This window comes from Protopterus annectens, chromosome 1.part1 (genome assembly GCF_019279795.1).
Source record: "Protopterus annectens isolate FY-2018-M chromosome 1.part1, PAN1.0, whole genome shotgun sequence".
NCBI lineage: Eukaryota > Metazoa > Chordata > Ceratodontiformes > Protopteridae > Protopterus > Protopterus annectens.
In genome coordinates this window covers 884,288,222-884,304,883 of record NC_056726.1, presented here as the reverse complement: position 1 = coordinate 884,304,883, position 16,662 = coordinate 884,288,222, and the positions used below count along the sequence as shown (strand labels likewise).

The 16,662-nt window shown below is 41.9% G+C and overlaps 1 protein-coding gene across 3 annotated transcripts in view; it reads left to right on the top strand.

The window, feature by feature from the left end:
• Positions 1-16,662, top strand: part of TMEM87B (transmembrane protein 87B) — a 1,440,625-nt gene that overhangs the window by 824,018 nt on the left and 599,945 nt on the right. For all 3 annotated transcript variants that reach the window (XM_044078977.1, XM_044078974.1, XM_044078964.1), the window contains one exon: positions 10,407-10,478. In XM_044078977.1, the coding sequence (XP_043934912.1) occupies positions 10,407-10,478 (72 nt within the window). The remainder of the gene's footprint in view (positions 1-10,406; positions 10,479-16,662) is intronic.

The following is a 16,662-nucleotide window of genomic DNA, read 5'->3' as shown; positions in this document are numbered from 1 at the left end:
CCTGCCTAAAAAATGCAGGCCTACCAAATGCAACCAAAGTAACAATGCCCTCAGCAACCTGTCAAAAACTCAACTCAGGTAGTACCCACAACAAAACATGCATCTATAACTCCTTGTCTCAACTCAAAAGTCTATAAGCAAACCACCTCTACACAACCCTACATTCTAGTCGTAGGAGATTCCATTGTAAGACTCACTGATGCGCTAATCATCAGACTGAGCAAGGAGAGGGTCACGGTCATTAGCCCTACTGTGGCCAGGATTCACCACCTCACACATGTATTGAAGTCCTTGCACCACAGATACATGTCTAAAAGTCATAGTACACATGGGAGTATATGACCTGGACTACATGAAGAGAAACATGACAGAGCTTTTGGAATATGTGCCCAAGACGGGTATGAACTTATGATTGTGCAGTGTTTTAATTTCAACTGCAGTGTGAATAAAAGGTGATCTATTTCAGAAATTGAGTTGGCTACTGGTGTTATTCAGAAAGGATTCAGTACATATCAGCCTCAGAGAAAATGTTCGACTGTCCTAATTACTTTGCCAGGGATGACTTATACCTATCTCCCCCAGGTTTTTGTACATTGACAGATGTCTTATCCACCCCATAGTGCCTTTTTTAGGTAGTGTTAGTCTTCTCAAGCCTCCAACTTAACAAAATAAAATTCAAAAATCATTAAGGTATTGTACCTTGACACCAGGAGCCTTAACAAAAATTTCCAGTCCCTACAGGTGCTCTTTATCCAGGAATGCATCAGCATATGCATTGTCATGGACAACGGTTTCAAGACTATTGAGAGAACCCCATCTGTGGGCGGCTTCAATGCCTATCATGTGTTCAGGCCTACAACAGTCGATGAAAGCACTAAAGGCAGCAGTATCTGTATAGTTGTAAAACAAAATTTTGCATTCAAGCTCTGCCGTACTTGACAAAATCCCATATCACATTGTAGCTAACTGTAGGACCCCCTTTGTGTACCTCTTGGCCTATACCTCCTACATAGGTAGTATGGCATCCATAAACATTCAGCCAAACACCATTCTCTTAGGAGACCTCAACTACCCATCCATCAGCTAGGAGAGTTGTACACCCTCCAACATGTATGACCAGTGATTTCTGGACTTCATAAATATAAACTTGCTGGATCAGTTAGTCCAAACACCACCTGGGGGAGACAGAATCTTGGACTTGGAGACCTGAGCTGTCCCATATTGTTGAGAACGATCAGTTGTAACATCCTCAGTCAAATCAGACCATAATTCAGTCACATTTCCTATGAGACCGAAACCAGAAGCGTCATCCAGTGATACCATATTCAGAGATTATGTTAAAGCTAATCTGCTAAAACTGAATGATAACCAGGCAAAGTTCAACATTCCCTTCCACTCTGATAACCCCTCCATGAGTGCAGAATCCTTCACTTCCAAGTTCTGTGCACATGTAAATAGATGCATGTATATGCTTTCGAGGAATATGATTACATGTGTATATGTTTCTTTCTTTCTGATTTTGTCTAAGCTTCTCACATGTAAATCCTGGTATATGTAGCCTATATGTACTTGCATATTCATATTTTGTTTCCTCTTAGGTTATATAAATCTACTTAAAGGGGTTTCTATGTTTAATTAATTTTTAAATATTATCCTCTGTCTTATACGTGCGGATTTGTGTCAGTTTGTTTAATGCTGTAGTGGAGCTTTTCTCCCTGGGCCTCTACTGAAAATGGACATATATCCAGTTAGACTAGCCCGGTCAACAAATGTCAAATAAAAAAAATAAATAAATAAAAATAAATACAATGCCAAATTTATAAATAAACTCCAGTGTGGAACCCAAATGTAAAAAGGCTCTGCAATAAAAGGAAAAAGCCTGTTGCAAATAAAAATAAATGTAACTGTTCAAATGCCTGAAACACTCTTAATAAATATAGCATCAAATCATCCAAAGGCAGATAAGAGGTAAAAATAGCCACCATACCACTCAACTGCCCAGATTTTCGCCACATATTTTTGCCAGTTCCTCGTAAAATTTGTAATTTTCTGGAAAATCACAGAGAATTGAAGTCACTAAATAATGACATACATTTGAGTTTGACTTCATATCTTTTAGAAAATGTAGACTAACAGAAATACGTTTATTCTAGCAACTGTCTATGTTTATAAGAACAATATTTAAAACATAACCCTATTTTTGGGCTGTTGTATTCCCATTATTTTAGGCTTTGTCCAGATTTCTTGAGTTAAGAGGTTTTTGAGGTATGATAGCCTCCCATGTAAAAGACATTCGTAAAGCTTTAACTGCATAAGAAACCTCAGAAATAATACTCAAAACTGCAGAAGTAAATGGTAAACAGAATGAAATACTGTGACCCAGAGGACTTAGCCAATCTACTAATGGATACATTTTCATAGATTCATTGACTATTACAAGGCTAAAGACTCAGGGGTAGCCTTTCTAAGCCTGGCCATGTGTTCTCAAAAGAATAATGATGTCCTGTATCCAAATAGGACATTGAGGGCCAGACATTTATAAGATACCTCTGTCCATAAGGGACATGGGTGCCAGGTCCAGTATAGATTTTCTATTCTCCATACAGTGGTCTAGGTTCTGCTTAAACTGAGTAATAGACGAGCTCAGCTTCTCGTAGAGTGAGGCCTGTTCCATAGGAGGGCAGTTTCTGGGACACACATCTGTCTCTCCAGCATGTTCTGTTTAAGTTGCAGACAAAATTCAAGTCTCTGGACCTTGTATTTCTACTCTTTGACTTACGAATATGTAAGAGATTTATAAGTGTGGGTCTGTGGATGTCTCGTAAGCCAGACATAGATCACCCCTCAGCAATCTATAGGAGATTGAGTAGAGGGAAAGAACTTTAAGGTGCTCGGCATAAGGCAGATTTTGTTACACCTTATATCCTTTTTTTAAGGAACTTCTGAGGGCACTGGTCGGTTTACCTTTAAATAGGCGATTGCACTTTGTCGAACGGCCACTTCTTCGCATTTTGTGCGAACCGAAACTGCGAAAATTTTTAAATGTCGAAAAACATTCGACGTTCGACATTACCGGCCACACAACACCTCCACACCCATGCTACCATGGGTCAAAAAAGGGGGAGGTTTTGTCATTCGCACATTCAGAATTTGACGTCGGTGACAATCGCATTTCGGCCTTCACGCAAGTTGAGTCGCCCATATCAGGATTGGCATTATAAAGGTAAACCTGCCTGGTCTGGTACATATCAAAGGGAGCACTGTACTCTCTGACTGGTCTGATAAGGGTGGAGTGCACTTCTGTCGCCACATGAAGATTGAAGGTTAAGGCTACTGTCTACATGTGTACCCAGATTCCTGACCACTGGATTGACTCTTAGGGGTGTATTATCAACATGGTAATCAGCTGGGAATGGTTGACCTCCCAAAGGTTACAATTATGCATTTCTTATCATAGCATTTAAGACCATGGCTTTGGCACCATTTGTTAGTCTGAGATGGACATTCTTGAAGAATGATAGTGTCTGCAGAGGAGTCGATGATAACCTCCAGCTTGCAATCATCTGCAAACTTAATCAGCCATAAACTTTCAGCATTTTCTTCCATTTTACAGAAGTAGATGCCAAAAAGGAGCAGGCTAAGAACTGAACCCGGGGGTACTCTGTTTGTGACTGGCGTCTTGGTGGAGATGACCTCACGTATTTTGACCTCCTGGGTCCTGTCAGTGAGCCATTTGCCTATCCAGCGGGTGATAAAAGGGTTTCTACCTAAATTAGTGGGCTTGTCTATAATGCCTGAGTGACGTATTGTATCAAAAGCCTTAGCCAGGTTGAGGTAAGCTGTATACACGGTCTTACCTTCATCCAGTGCCTAGGTGTCCCTCTCAAAAAAGACCACAAGATTTAATAGACATGACCTTCCTTTAACAAAGCCAAACTGTGATGGGTCCAGTGTTTGCAGGTTACCTTTGTCCTTATTTATCATGTCCATGATAATTCTTTCCATGGTTTTACATATAAGGCTGGTAAGACTTATGGGCCTGTAGTTCTTTGGATTAGTGGTTGGACCTACTTTGTGTAGAGGAATGACTGTAGCCATCTTCTATTCCTTGGGCACATAACCTGACTGAAGTCTTCAATTAAACATTTAAGTGGATCAGAGAGGTCATGTTTCATGCTATTTATTAAACATCCCATGATGTTGTCGGGGACCACAGATGCAGTGTTTTTAGCCTTCAAAAGTGTATTGATGACCTTCTTCCTAATGATTGGGGGGGGGTGTTATGTGGTATTTCCTTTGGACTGTCGAGGGGGGTGGGGGAGATATTTGAGTTGAATCTGTCAGCCAAAAGGTTGGCAATGGCTTCAGGTTCAGTGTGGGTAAATACATTTACAATAAGTTCTGTGCATTGTTGTGTATTTCATCTGAGATTATGGACATAGCTGTGGAAAGCTTTGTGGTTATCCTTTACCTGAGAAGCTATTTTTTCTTCAAATTTAGCCTTTGAAGTGTCAACTAATGCTTGTAGCTGCCTGTTTAGATCAGTCAGGTGTGTTTTAGTATGTATGGCTTTGTACCTCCTATGCTTGGCCAAGATTTTTTCTTTTGTTGTACAACTCATTGATAATGTGATTCCACCAAGGTGCCTTGTCTTTTGAGTTTGTCTTATTCTTAATATGAGTGGGCATAACTTGCTCTATACAGCTATCAGTATGGCTGTAGAGAAGTTATGTAAATAGCTCAGTGTACGCTGTGACATTTACTGGGTTTGGGGAAATTTAGCCAAGCTGTTGCTTAGTAGAGAGAGGTTAGCCTTGGAGCAGTTCCTGAAGATTTTTGGTTTCACTGAATGCCTGGATTTAATTTTTTTTTCAAGTAATACTGCCTTACACTCGTATCTGATGAGCAAAGGTTATTACACTGCATGAGGAACATTGTCTCCCCATGTTCATGAGTCGAAGGTCAAGGATGTTTGCACCCCTGGTATGAGACTGGACCAACTATTCCAGGATGTTGGTATTAGCAAAGTGTAGGAATCGCTGGCCTTTTGCATTAAAAGTGGTATAGGATTCCCAATCTACAGAGGCGTAGTTGAGATCACCCATTTATATCTTATTGGATTGAACAAAGAGGGACTCTAGTACATTGAGATAGGTAGCATGGGTTTCCTGGAACATGGAGGGAGACCTGTATGTTGCAAAGATGTGGTATGACACCCTGTTTATGGTGAGTTGCACATGCATGAGTTCCAGTGGGTCATGCACTTTAACTAGTCTGGATGTGAGATTGGTTTTAATATAGACTGAGACTCCTCCACCTTTAGCTTTCTGCTGTGCAGTGGCTGGTCTAAAGGTGTGAAAGGCATTATAACCTTGCACTGCTGGGATACTCTTAGCAACTTTAAACCATGTCTGTGTCAGTGTGAGGAAGGCTTGCAGGGAGTGGCGTTTCTTGTTAGCTCTAACTTCATCCCCCTATCCCACTTACATTCCCAGATAACGTACTGGCATCCACACACACCCAAATCCCCAGAAACAAATCCTCAAATAACTAGCTAAGACCAAGAATACTGCTTATTTGGGGCTTGATAACATGCCAGGATGCTTACTTCTGAGTCTGAAACAAGCCCTGCCAAACCCCTACACAGGCTATTTAATATCAGCTTCGAAATGGGATTTGTGCCAGATGAGTTGCAGACTGCAACAGTCATAATCCTCCATAAAGTGGGGCTTCAACAGACTCTGGTAAATATAGACTAGTTAGCCTGACCAGCATTATCTGTAAAGCTGTGGAGCGAATCATTATAGAATTAATAAATTAGGACTTTTTTGTCAAAGGCAAATCCTGCTTACTTAATCTGATTGACGACTTTAAGAAGGTAACTGAAGCAATGGATGTGGAAAACTCTGTACCTGTAGTTAAGGACCTGAGAACCCATGTAGATAATAAGCTGTCCTTTGATCACCGGATATTGACCATTGCAAGAAAGTCCTTTTTCCTTGAGTAGCTTATTAATGTGGGTGTGATGTCCATGTCCAGTAAGAAGGTGGTCATTCTACTGTAATTTCCACTTATTAGACTGATTGTTGAATATAATGCCTCCTTTGGTATGTACCTGTTCAAACACTTGACACAACTTGAATGACTACAACATTTTCTCGCCAAGAAAATCAAGGGCCTAAATCTTAAAAGATGCACTTTCTCAAAGTCTTGTCCATCCTGTTTGTATCATAGAGTACTGAGGGATGATCTATGCCGTACTTACAGATCCTGTAGTGAGCCCATCCTTTAGACTTCCTGCACATCTGCAAGTCCTGTAGTTGCAGAAACACCTTCTCAAGAGATCTTAATCCTTTTTGCAACTTACATAAACTATACTGAAATGATAGCTATGTTTCCCAGAGAATACATAATCTGTGGAGTCATCTTCCTCTCCACATGAAACAAAGTACACCATTTACTCTGTTCAGGTGTAGCCTGGATGGATTGGATGGGAAACCACAAGTGAAAGCCTGGTTTAGCATCTTTTTCCTTTATGGATTAGGCGTAACATATAAGTTTCTGCCCAGCACTTGGCTATTCATATTTAAAATAGAAAGGGCACTGGGTTAATCATAGTTAAGATACTAGGGCTTAATAAACTAGGCTTCTGAAGATCCTCGTGGATCCAGTAGCTTAGTAAGTTCCTATAAATCTAAGAGGTAAACTCTGCCTTTAACAAACCCAGCTTAGGTCAGGTCCAGGTTTTGAAGACTGCCTTTATCCTTGTTTATGAGGTTCATAGTAATGTGCTCCAGTCTGAGTCCCCCTTTGTGGAATAGGATTGCTACTTCTCCATATCTGTGGCACAAATCCATGCTGACAAAAAGATGACCTGGCACATTGTCAGGGCCCATGGAGCTAGAGTTTTTAGCCTTGGAGAGAGAGCACTAAGGTCTTGCTTTGGTGGTAATTTGTTGGGGTGGTGTAGGCATGCCAATATTCTGAGGGCAGTCTTGGTGAAGAGAGGGGGTTGAAGTTTGATCTCAATTTATTTATTTATTTACATTTGTTGACCGGGAATGTCGGACTGACGCATGTCCATTTTCAGCGGAGGCCCGGGGAGAAAAGCTCCACAAATTAAAATATTACAGACATAGTTACAGATGACGAATCCTAGCAATTAAAATATTACAAACATAGTTACAGATGAAGAACATAGTACATTCAGTAGATAACTAGCAGCTGTTCCATCCACGAAGTCATAGCAGATATTAACAATTGTTACAATAAGAAGTTACTGCCATATAATAAGTAGATAGGCATGGAAGTATCAGAGCTTGCTGTAATCTAAGGTAGTTTGTGGGATGGAAGAGAGGTAGAGGGTAGATGGAGTGGGAGAAGTTAGAGGGGAGAGTTACAAGGGCATAGCCAGCATGTTTTTAGGTGCGCTTTAAGTAAAGCTTTGAAGTGGGTGCATGATGGTACAGAGGTTATTGTGGGGGGGGGGGGTTTCCATAATTTGGCTATAGCGCTGGAGAAAAGTGCTTCTCCAGCAGTGTTATTGGCTCTAGTAACCTGTAATTGATTTTTGTTGCTGGATTGTAGTGGTCTGGTGGTGAGATAGTGTTGGAGTAGATACTAGAGGGATGGGACCTTTAGAGGATGGTTTACCAGTTTGTAGGCAAGTGCGAGTTGATACCATTGAAGGAGGTAAGGGAGTTCTAGCCAGCCTAGTTCAGTAAGTGAGAGACAGTGGTGACTGCGGTAGGATGCCCCGGTGGCAAATTTGGCGATTTTGTTGTAGCAAGTCTCGAGTTTATTTAGATTGCATTGCCTTAGGTTGGTATATATTGGAGAGCATAAAGTAGGGTGAAGATAAGGTGCGAATTTGCAACTGAAATCCTAGCTGCTTTGGTGAGGAGGAGTTTATTTCTGTATAAGGCTCCTAGTTTTTTGTGGATGTTTTTTATGGTCATGGATATGTGAATGTCAAATTTGATTGTTGTCTATTTCAACTTCTAGCAATTTGGTGTGATCTGTTGGGTGGATAGTGGTGTTGTCTTTTGCTGTGATGTTAAAGTGAGAGTTGTTTTGAGTATGGTGGGTTCGAAGATGGAGTTTAGTTTTGTTTGGGTTGAGTATTAACTGGGCATTGGATAGCCATGTGACCTTTTACAATTCGGGTAGGGACTGGGCTGAGCAGATGATGGTTGAGTCATCTTCATATTGTATGAGTGTGCCATGTTTGGTGGCAGAGGCTACATTATTGGTGAAAGTAGAGAAGAGTAGGGGTCCAAGCATGGATCCTTGGGGAACACCAATAGAGACAGGTAGTTGGGGAGATGTGTCATTTTGCCATACAACGGATTGCTGGCGGTCAGACAGGTAACTCTGAAACCAGTTGGTGACTGACTGAGAGAAAGATAGGTTACTGAGTACAGAAATGAGTTGTTTGTGTGGGACCATGTCAAATGCTTTAGATAGGTCTAGGAAAGTAGCAGAGGAGAGATGGCCATTGTTTTTATGGTGAAGGATAGTGTTAGTAAAAGAGAGTAAGGCAGAGGTATTGCAATAGTTTGGTCGGAAACCATGTTGAGTATTAGAAAAGAGGTTGTTAGTAAGGAGGTAGTCTGAGATTTGAAAGTGAATGCATCTCTCTAATATTTTGTGTGTGGATATGTCCGCAGTGTCTTTAGGAGATGAGAATGTGATTTTATTTTGTATTTGTTCAGACAGTTGGTGGTTATTAAGTTGTTTTTTTTTTAAATGTTTGTTTATTCTTTGTTGACTGAGTTAGTTCCACTTAGGGTTGCCACCTTTCGTTGAGGCTAAAACCAGAGTAAGGCCACACCCCTTGCATCACCAGTAGCCCCGCCCAACTCTGCTTTAATCCTGCCCACACCCTGCCCATTTTATAACATCACTGTGACACTGCCTCACAGGAATGCCCTCTTTTCTCTGTTACTGATTTTGGCTGATTTACTCTGCTTTTCTGTAAAAACAAAAGCATAGTAAATTAGCCGATTTACAAACTCAGTAGTCTGTTTCCTTTTTTGAAACAGAATACTGGAGTTTGTACAATGTTTTCCGCACTACCAGAGAATCAATTTGATTTCCAGATAGTCTGGAAAAAAAACTGAGGGGTGGCAACCCTAGTTCCACTAGGCTAGTAGAGTTCCCTCTTTCTAGGGAGAGACCGGGTTTTATTTATATTTCTAGGAAAAATTTGGCTAGGGCTTTGGGGAACTTTTCCTACTCTTTTCGATAGGTACTTTGGGATCTTTTACATCCATCTGAGCTTCCACCAACTCAAGCAGATGGGAGATCACTTTGATGTCTCTTCCAAAGAGCAGCACACAGAGGAGTGCAGCACTCTCCTAATACTGCACTGCACAGTAAGTCATCCAGTCACCTGCAGTGGTGATAGAACCCACAACCTTCTGGTCTTCAGCACCAAAGGTGAGTCTACTTTGTGGTTATTTTTAGTGCTTGGTGTTGGCGATTTGTACTTGTTCTTGGAAGATTTGATTTTATTTCTAATTTTTTTTGTTGGTCATTTTGAGCTCCTCCCTAGATGACTGGATGTTAAGTTTTCTTTTACACATTAAGAGTTTAATGATGACCCACAAATGTGTAATGTCACAATAAGATGTTATTGCTTTTTTTTTGTCAAGTAGTGCAGATCATAATCAAACATATCCTGTCCCTATATATAAAAAAGTGATCGCTGTAATTGAAGTCAAGCTAGGCCTCTTCCACAAAGACTTAAGTCATTACTATAATCTGAAGCAGTAGCATTTTTCAGTCACTGTTGGATATGCTAAAATATGTCAAAACTACCATACTTGCTGTTTATCCTCACTGTGACTTTAACTCATTTTTGTAACATCTACAGTTAACATTAAGGAAAAGAAATGTGTAAAGGGTCTGCAAGGTACTCTATACATATAAGATATCAGAACCAAGAATGAAGTGAAGGGAAGAGTGAGAAGCTCTTCCTAACCAGTGACCTTTTTATTATTTTATCTGTGATAATGCAATGTATGCCCAAACTGACATTTTGTTCCATAATGCTTAAACTAGGAGTTCTATATCTTTGAAGTAAAGGTTAAAAAAGAGAATGTTTGCTGATAACTGGCAAATTATGCTACATACATTATTTCTCTTTATAAAATATCTTTTCTTATTTAGAGGTAGTATCAACTTTCTGCGCTCGCTAAACAAATAAATGTACATTGTTTGGTATTAATCTTAGGTTGATTAGCATGAAAAGGGTTGTGATTCATTCTACTGTACATTGGAGTTAGTCATTTGGATACCAGAATGTAGCACTGCTGAAATAAGGAGGCAATGGTAAATGTCACAGTGAAAAATTCAGACATTTTTTTTTCTGAAAATGTGTTTTGTTTTCTTTTTATTTCTAGGGTCCTGGAAATTTTGCAGCTATTATTTCTGGAGTTGTTCTAGCATTACTTGATGCTGGCTTTGCATGGTTCATATCCTTTAATGCATCTGTCAACTTGTTAATAACCTTGCAGCCTAATGAATAAGAAGTTTATACTTCATTATAAAACTGTATGGTAACAGACTAGCAAGGTTCTTGCAAAGCTGTGCAGTGTGCCTGATATGTTTGATTTAAGTCATGACCATAAAATTGTTTGTGTATGTCAATGCCAGTGCTAGTTGTCCAAGTCAGTCTCCTAGGGATTCATGTCATATGATTGAACGATTAAAATATTGAACCTCACTTCAGAGAGACTAGAACATTGAATGTCTTAATCACTGAAAGCCGACATCAGCAAATCTCACAACATCAAATAGCACTAGTTGGCCAACAGCTGCGACATTAGCATCTTATTTGTTACTTTTGGTATGTATAACATGATGGGAGTAAATGTGTATATTCTTTCTAACTTGCGTGCAGCTGTTAGTCAACTCTTGCTATTCATTGTGGTGAGATTCCCTGATGATGGCTTTTGAAGATTGCTTTTGTCTCGCTGAAGTGAGGTTTGATGTTTTAATCATTTGATCATATCTGATGTATTAGTTTCCTAGTAGGGTGAAAAGAAAGATAAAAAACAATGTTGTAATGCACAGGACAAGTGCAGATTTAGATATAAGCATGGTTAGACATCTGCTACTGTTTATTTTTTGAATAGTTACATTTGTGTGTACATGCAGTAACAAATCAATCTGATGTTGTCCTTTTCAATCTTCCTCACAAATGGGTTTAGGATCCAACCCTCTGATCCGATTCGGCCACATATGCAAGACTTCAGATCCAATTCTCGAGCTCCTCCCTCTACCTATAATGCTCTAGTCCATCTCCAACTCCTCGGATCTTGTTTGCTGCCATCGTGGTAAGGAGGAGGTTACCGATTCTCGAGCATGTAAGCTAATTTTTCAAAGTTAATACTTTAATCTTTCTTCTTAGCTGTTAAGTTTTTTATCTACTCTTCCCTCTCTGTTTAGCTGCCACTGATGTCAGGGATTTTTCTTTTTCTGTATCTTTTCCTACTTTGGTACTTCATTGTGTTACACCCCTTGTTTCCTTTGGTTACACTACCCTTCTCCCAGGTACATCTTGTACCGTTTATATTCTGAACTTTGCTAACAACATGTCTGGCAAACCAACTGGTTTTAAAGTGCACTTCAGGGATTTTTCTTTTTCTGTATCTTTTCCTACTTTGGTACTTCATTGTGTTATACCCCTTGTTTCCTTTGGTTACACTACCCTTCTCCCAGGTACATCTTGTACCGTTTATATTCTGAACTTTGCTAACAACATGTCTGGCAAACCAACTGGTTTTAAAGTGCACTTCTTGTGGGCATAAGATTCCCATCTCTGTCCACAAGAAGTGTGTCTATTGCCTGTAGTTGAACACAATACTATTTGCATCACCTTTAACCCTCGGGCCATGTTGGACAGGCACAAAAAATGAATATTGAAAGGCTTATTACCAGATTCTTCTGTGACTCAAACCCCCTCCAAAATGATTCAGTCTTCCTCAGATCCTAAGAAATGGGCTATTCGCGGCCTTTAGAAAAAAATGAGGAAGGTTTCAGATCAAGGCTTCTTGGATCCAAAGTTCTTTGGGCCACCCTCTGATCCACATTCCACCTCACATAAAACAGGCTGTGGTCCAGTCAGGATTTCCCCATTACCTTCTACCTCTTCTTTGGATCCAAAGCCCTCTGACCTGACAAGTAGATGTCATATTCCTGAGTATGTTCTAAAAACCAGTATCTCCAACTTTATCTACACAACTGTTCCAATACCGGGGAAGCATTCCAGGCCAGCATCCAGAACTTCATCCAGTTATTTGACGAGATTGACAGAGGCAGACATGGGCAGCATGTTCCGGAGATTTCTCAGGGCTTATACCCAGATGGGGGTCGTGCTAGCTCCGGCCCCTCTTGGATCTGTGAGTGCACGTTGCCAGCTAATTCTTTTTCCTTCTCCGCTCCAAGCCACAACTTCAGAGTCCCAGGATGCGAGATCCCTGAGCTGTTTGGCATCGGACATGAGGGGGCTTCCCTCCACGACTCCAGTGGTGTTCCTGACCAGCCCTGCTGCAATACCATTGGATTAGAGCATATCTCTGATCTGAGAGGTCGGTGTCAGTTCTGAGGGGTTTGTTTCAGCTCCTACTTTGTCAGATCCATCCCTTCCCTCAGAGCATCAACCCTGGATGTTTGGATCCAATTCTTCCCATAAGGCTGTGATCTGGGGATGGCCCAGACTTTCCTTAAGCGGCTTTGGTTCTGGGGAAGAGGTTCCCCCCGGTCCATCAGCTTTCTAGGTGGCTAAAAGGGCTTTCTCTCTGCACAGAGAGCCATCCTGTCTCACCTTGGATCCTAACCATCGCCCCTGACTGGGTCCAAGCTCTTAGCCCATAAGACCTGCTCCTCAGGGTCAGCCAGTTCCGGTAAGCCTCCACACATGTTCCTCATAGGGAGTTCCACCCTCCTCTGATTCCTCTCCTGAACACCCCACTGAAGAGGTTCCTTGGAAGAGAACATGTAAGAGTAGGCATATAGACTCGTCCATGGAGTCTGTCATGGAAGACACTGATTCTGGTGAGGGAGAAGGATCCCCTTGATCAACACCTGGTGAAGTCTTCTTTAGAGACATCCTTGAAATCCTCAAACAGAAGGGTGGATGGTCTTCCCAATCTCCTTCTTCTGAGGAATCGATGTTTCTGGAGGCTTTTGGAGCTGGACCATCTACGTCTTGGGTGACACCCCCGGCTGATGAACTTATTGACCTGGTTTCCCACTGGGCTTGGAAGGAACCAGACACTGTTGAGCCTATCCCGAAGCACCCAGACAAGTTTTTAGTTTCCCCTTCTGATAGACTCCACTGGAGCAATGGAATTCTGGTTGATCCCATAGTTGTGGTGGCAAGTTGAGGTGGAGCTGAACAAAGCTCCTCTGCCCATCCACCAAATAGGGAGTCCAGAGCGATGGAAAGATTTGGAAAGTGAGTGTATGCCGTAGCTAAATTCATGCTGAGGTCGCTAAACTACCTGGCATACTTCTCTTGTCTCATTTGACAAAGGAACTTTCAAATACTCTCCCAGAATCCATTTCTGTGGAGGATCAGGTTTCTACACTACTGGCCACTCTTCTGTCCATTTGTAATGCATCGATGAGGTTAGTCTCTCATGCAGGGGAGGTTGTTTCTTGAGCTTGCTGGTTCAGCAGTAACCATTAGAAGACCTGCCTGGATGAGGCTATGCAATTTTGAGGAACCCTTCAAGGCATCTTTTGTCAGTGTCCCCTTTGATGGTTCTTCTTTGTTCGAGCCATCAGTTAAAGGTATGCTCACCCACGGAGAACAGGAAGGAAAGGCTCTGTCTGTCATAGGAATCAAATTTTCTACTCCTCATCGTACATTCTGCAGAAACCAAAGGGGTGGTAAGAAGATGTGGTTCCAAAAATCTCAGAGACCCTTTCAGGATTCGTGTGGGGACACTTCCTCCAGACACAGAGGATGAAGTTTCAATAGATGACATTGCCCTAGAGGCAGAGGGGGTCTGCAGAATCAGGGTTTCAGAAACTCCTTCTCTGACAGGCCCTATCAGCTCTCCTGAAGCGTTACACAACTGTCCACATCTGGAGGCAATTTGAGTAATTTTTCCTTGCACCTAGACGCCTGGACGAGTATCGCAAAAATTCATGACTGCTCAGAATCCTATCCAGAGGTTACTACATACCATTTTCCCTTCCTCCTCCTGTCCAAAGAAAGAAACTCCCTGAAGTTCCACCCTGTCAGAGGGAAGATGCACTTCAGGAAATGCAAAAGCTGCTGCAAAGAAAGAGTTATCCAGTAGGTCCCACCTGAAAAGATAAGATTTGGAAATTACTCCTGCTTCTTTTTAGTACCAAAGAAAACAGGGGACCTAAGACCAGTTTTGGATCTCAGCAACTTGAACCAATATGTAAAGAAGATGAAGTTCCGAATAGCTGGCTGCCTAAGGATGGCTGGATGTGCTGTGTAGATCTCCAGGATGCATGCTATCATATCAAAATAGACAGGTGATCCTGGAGATCTATGCTTTCGGATGGGAGCGAAAAATTACCAATTCAGAGTTCTGCCCTTTGGTCTCACCACAGCCCCCATTGGTGTTCTCCAAATGCATGGCAACAGTAGCAGCTCACTTGAGACTCAAAGGATTCCAAGTGTCTCCCTACCTTGATGATTGGCTCCTCACTGCCCCATCCAAGCATCATCTTCTACAAGCTAGGAATCACTTGCTCCAGATTTCCAACACCTTAGGCATTTCAGTAAACCATGCCAAACTGAATCTGATCCCTGTGCAGACCCTGGAATTTATAAGGACTCTTGAGTACTACAACTCTGGTGGCATCCTTACCCCATCATCGCGTCACATAATTGAGGAATCAGGTGTGGGCCATACTGTCTCATGCATCCCCTCCAGCAAAGCTAGTACTACATGCTTTTGGGTCAGTGTCAGCTGCCATTCTTCTAGCTCCTCTAGCAAGATTCTTTATGCAGATTATTCAGTGACATTGGCAGTACAGTGGTCCATACTTTACCAGCCTCTATTGTTTCCCATAAAACTCTCTCCAGTCTGCAAATGTCATGCTCGCTGGTGGATCCAGTCTAATGACCTGTTTCTAGGCAAGACATTCTCCCTTCCTCCCCCAATCACCACAGTGACCGCAGACATTTCCCAACTGGTGTAAGGGGGCATTTTCTGGGAAAGATGGTCCAAGGCATGTGGCCCCTCTTGGAGACCGAGTTGCATATCAACATCCTAGAGATGAAAGCAGTTCTTGTAGCATTGCATGCCTTTCAGGGCGTTCTCCTTCTGGGACTATTGTAGTTCACACAGACAACATGTCAGTAGTCTGGTACATCAACAAACAAGGAAGAACCCATTTTTATCCACTGTGCAGATAGGCCATGAATGTTTGGGAATGGGCGATTTCTTCAGACCACTTTCTCATTGCAACGCACATACCTGGGGGAACTAACATACTGGCAGACAGTCTCAGCAGATCCATTCTGATTCTCCATGAGTGGTCTCTCAGTCAGTCAGTAGCGAACATATTCCTCGACCACTGGGGACAACCCTGCTGTGACCTATTTGCCTTGCCCCTCTACAACAAATGTAGCAAGTACTTCCCTATGATCCCTCCTTTGGGGAGTCGCAGAGAGATGCTCTGATTCATGATTGGCCCTAGGGTCTACTCTCTGCTGACCCTCCTCTTCCTCTGATTTCCAAAATCTTACAAAAAGTGCACAGGCTGAAGACCTCATTGCCCCCTACTGGCCATGTCAGGTCTGGTTCCACTTCCTCTGATCTCATTTGAAGTATCCCTCATGGATACTGGAACCCACACAGGATCTCCTTTCTCCTCCATTGGGAATTCAGCATCCCAATATCCATGCCCTCAAGCTTAATCACATGGTTTCTTCAACTTCAACTAGTAGTCAAAGAATCCAGACTTGCTTCCCCAGTTTGTGACATTATCTTGGCCTCCCATAAGGCTTCCACCAAGGAAGTTTACAGAAGCAAACGGAAAAGATTTTCTGTTTGGGCTTCCTGTCAGAATATTGATCCCTTTTCAGCACCTACTTTGGCCATTCTCCTTTTTCTAACTACTTTTTTTGTGGAAGGGGCTAGTTTATGTACTACTAAGCTTCAGTTGGTAGCCATTTCCACTTCCCACTCTGGAGACAAATCCTTCCCTCTGGCTTTGTCCAGATTATGTAAAGCCTTCATGAAAGGAGCTTTTATCCTAAGACCCCCCCCCCCAATAAAGGATCCCACTTTTCCTTGGGATATTACAGTGGTCCTTCAGGGTTTAACCCAGAAACCCTCTGAACTGGCAGACAAATGCGATTTGAAGTTTTTCTTGGAAAATTATATTTTAAGTGGATATCACAGATTTTCTGAGCTACAGCCCATTATTGGCTAAGCCTCCATTTTTCTTTTCATAAAGACAGGGTATCTCTGTGGACCCAACCCTTCCTTTATTCCTAAAGTGGTGACTGAGACTAACATTAACCTGTCCATACAATTACCAGTCTTCTTTCCAAAATTTACAGATAAGGGTGAATACATGGTTCACCTTCTTGATCTTCACAGATGATTGTTTTTATCTTCACAGAACAAAACAGTTCAGGACGTCTGACTAGCTGTTTTG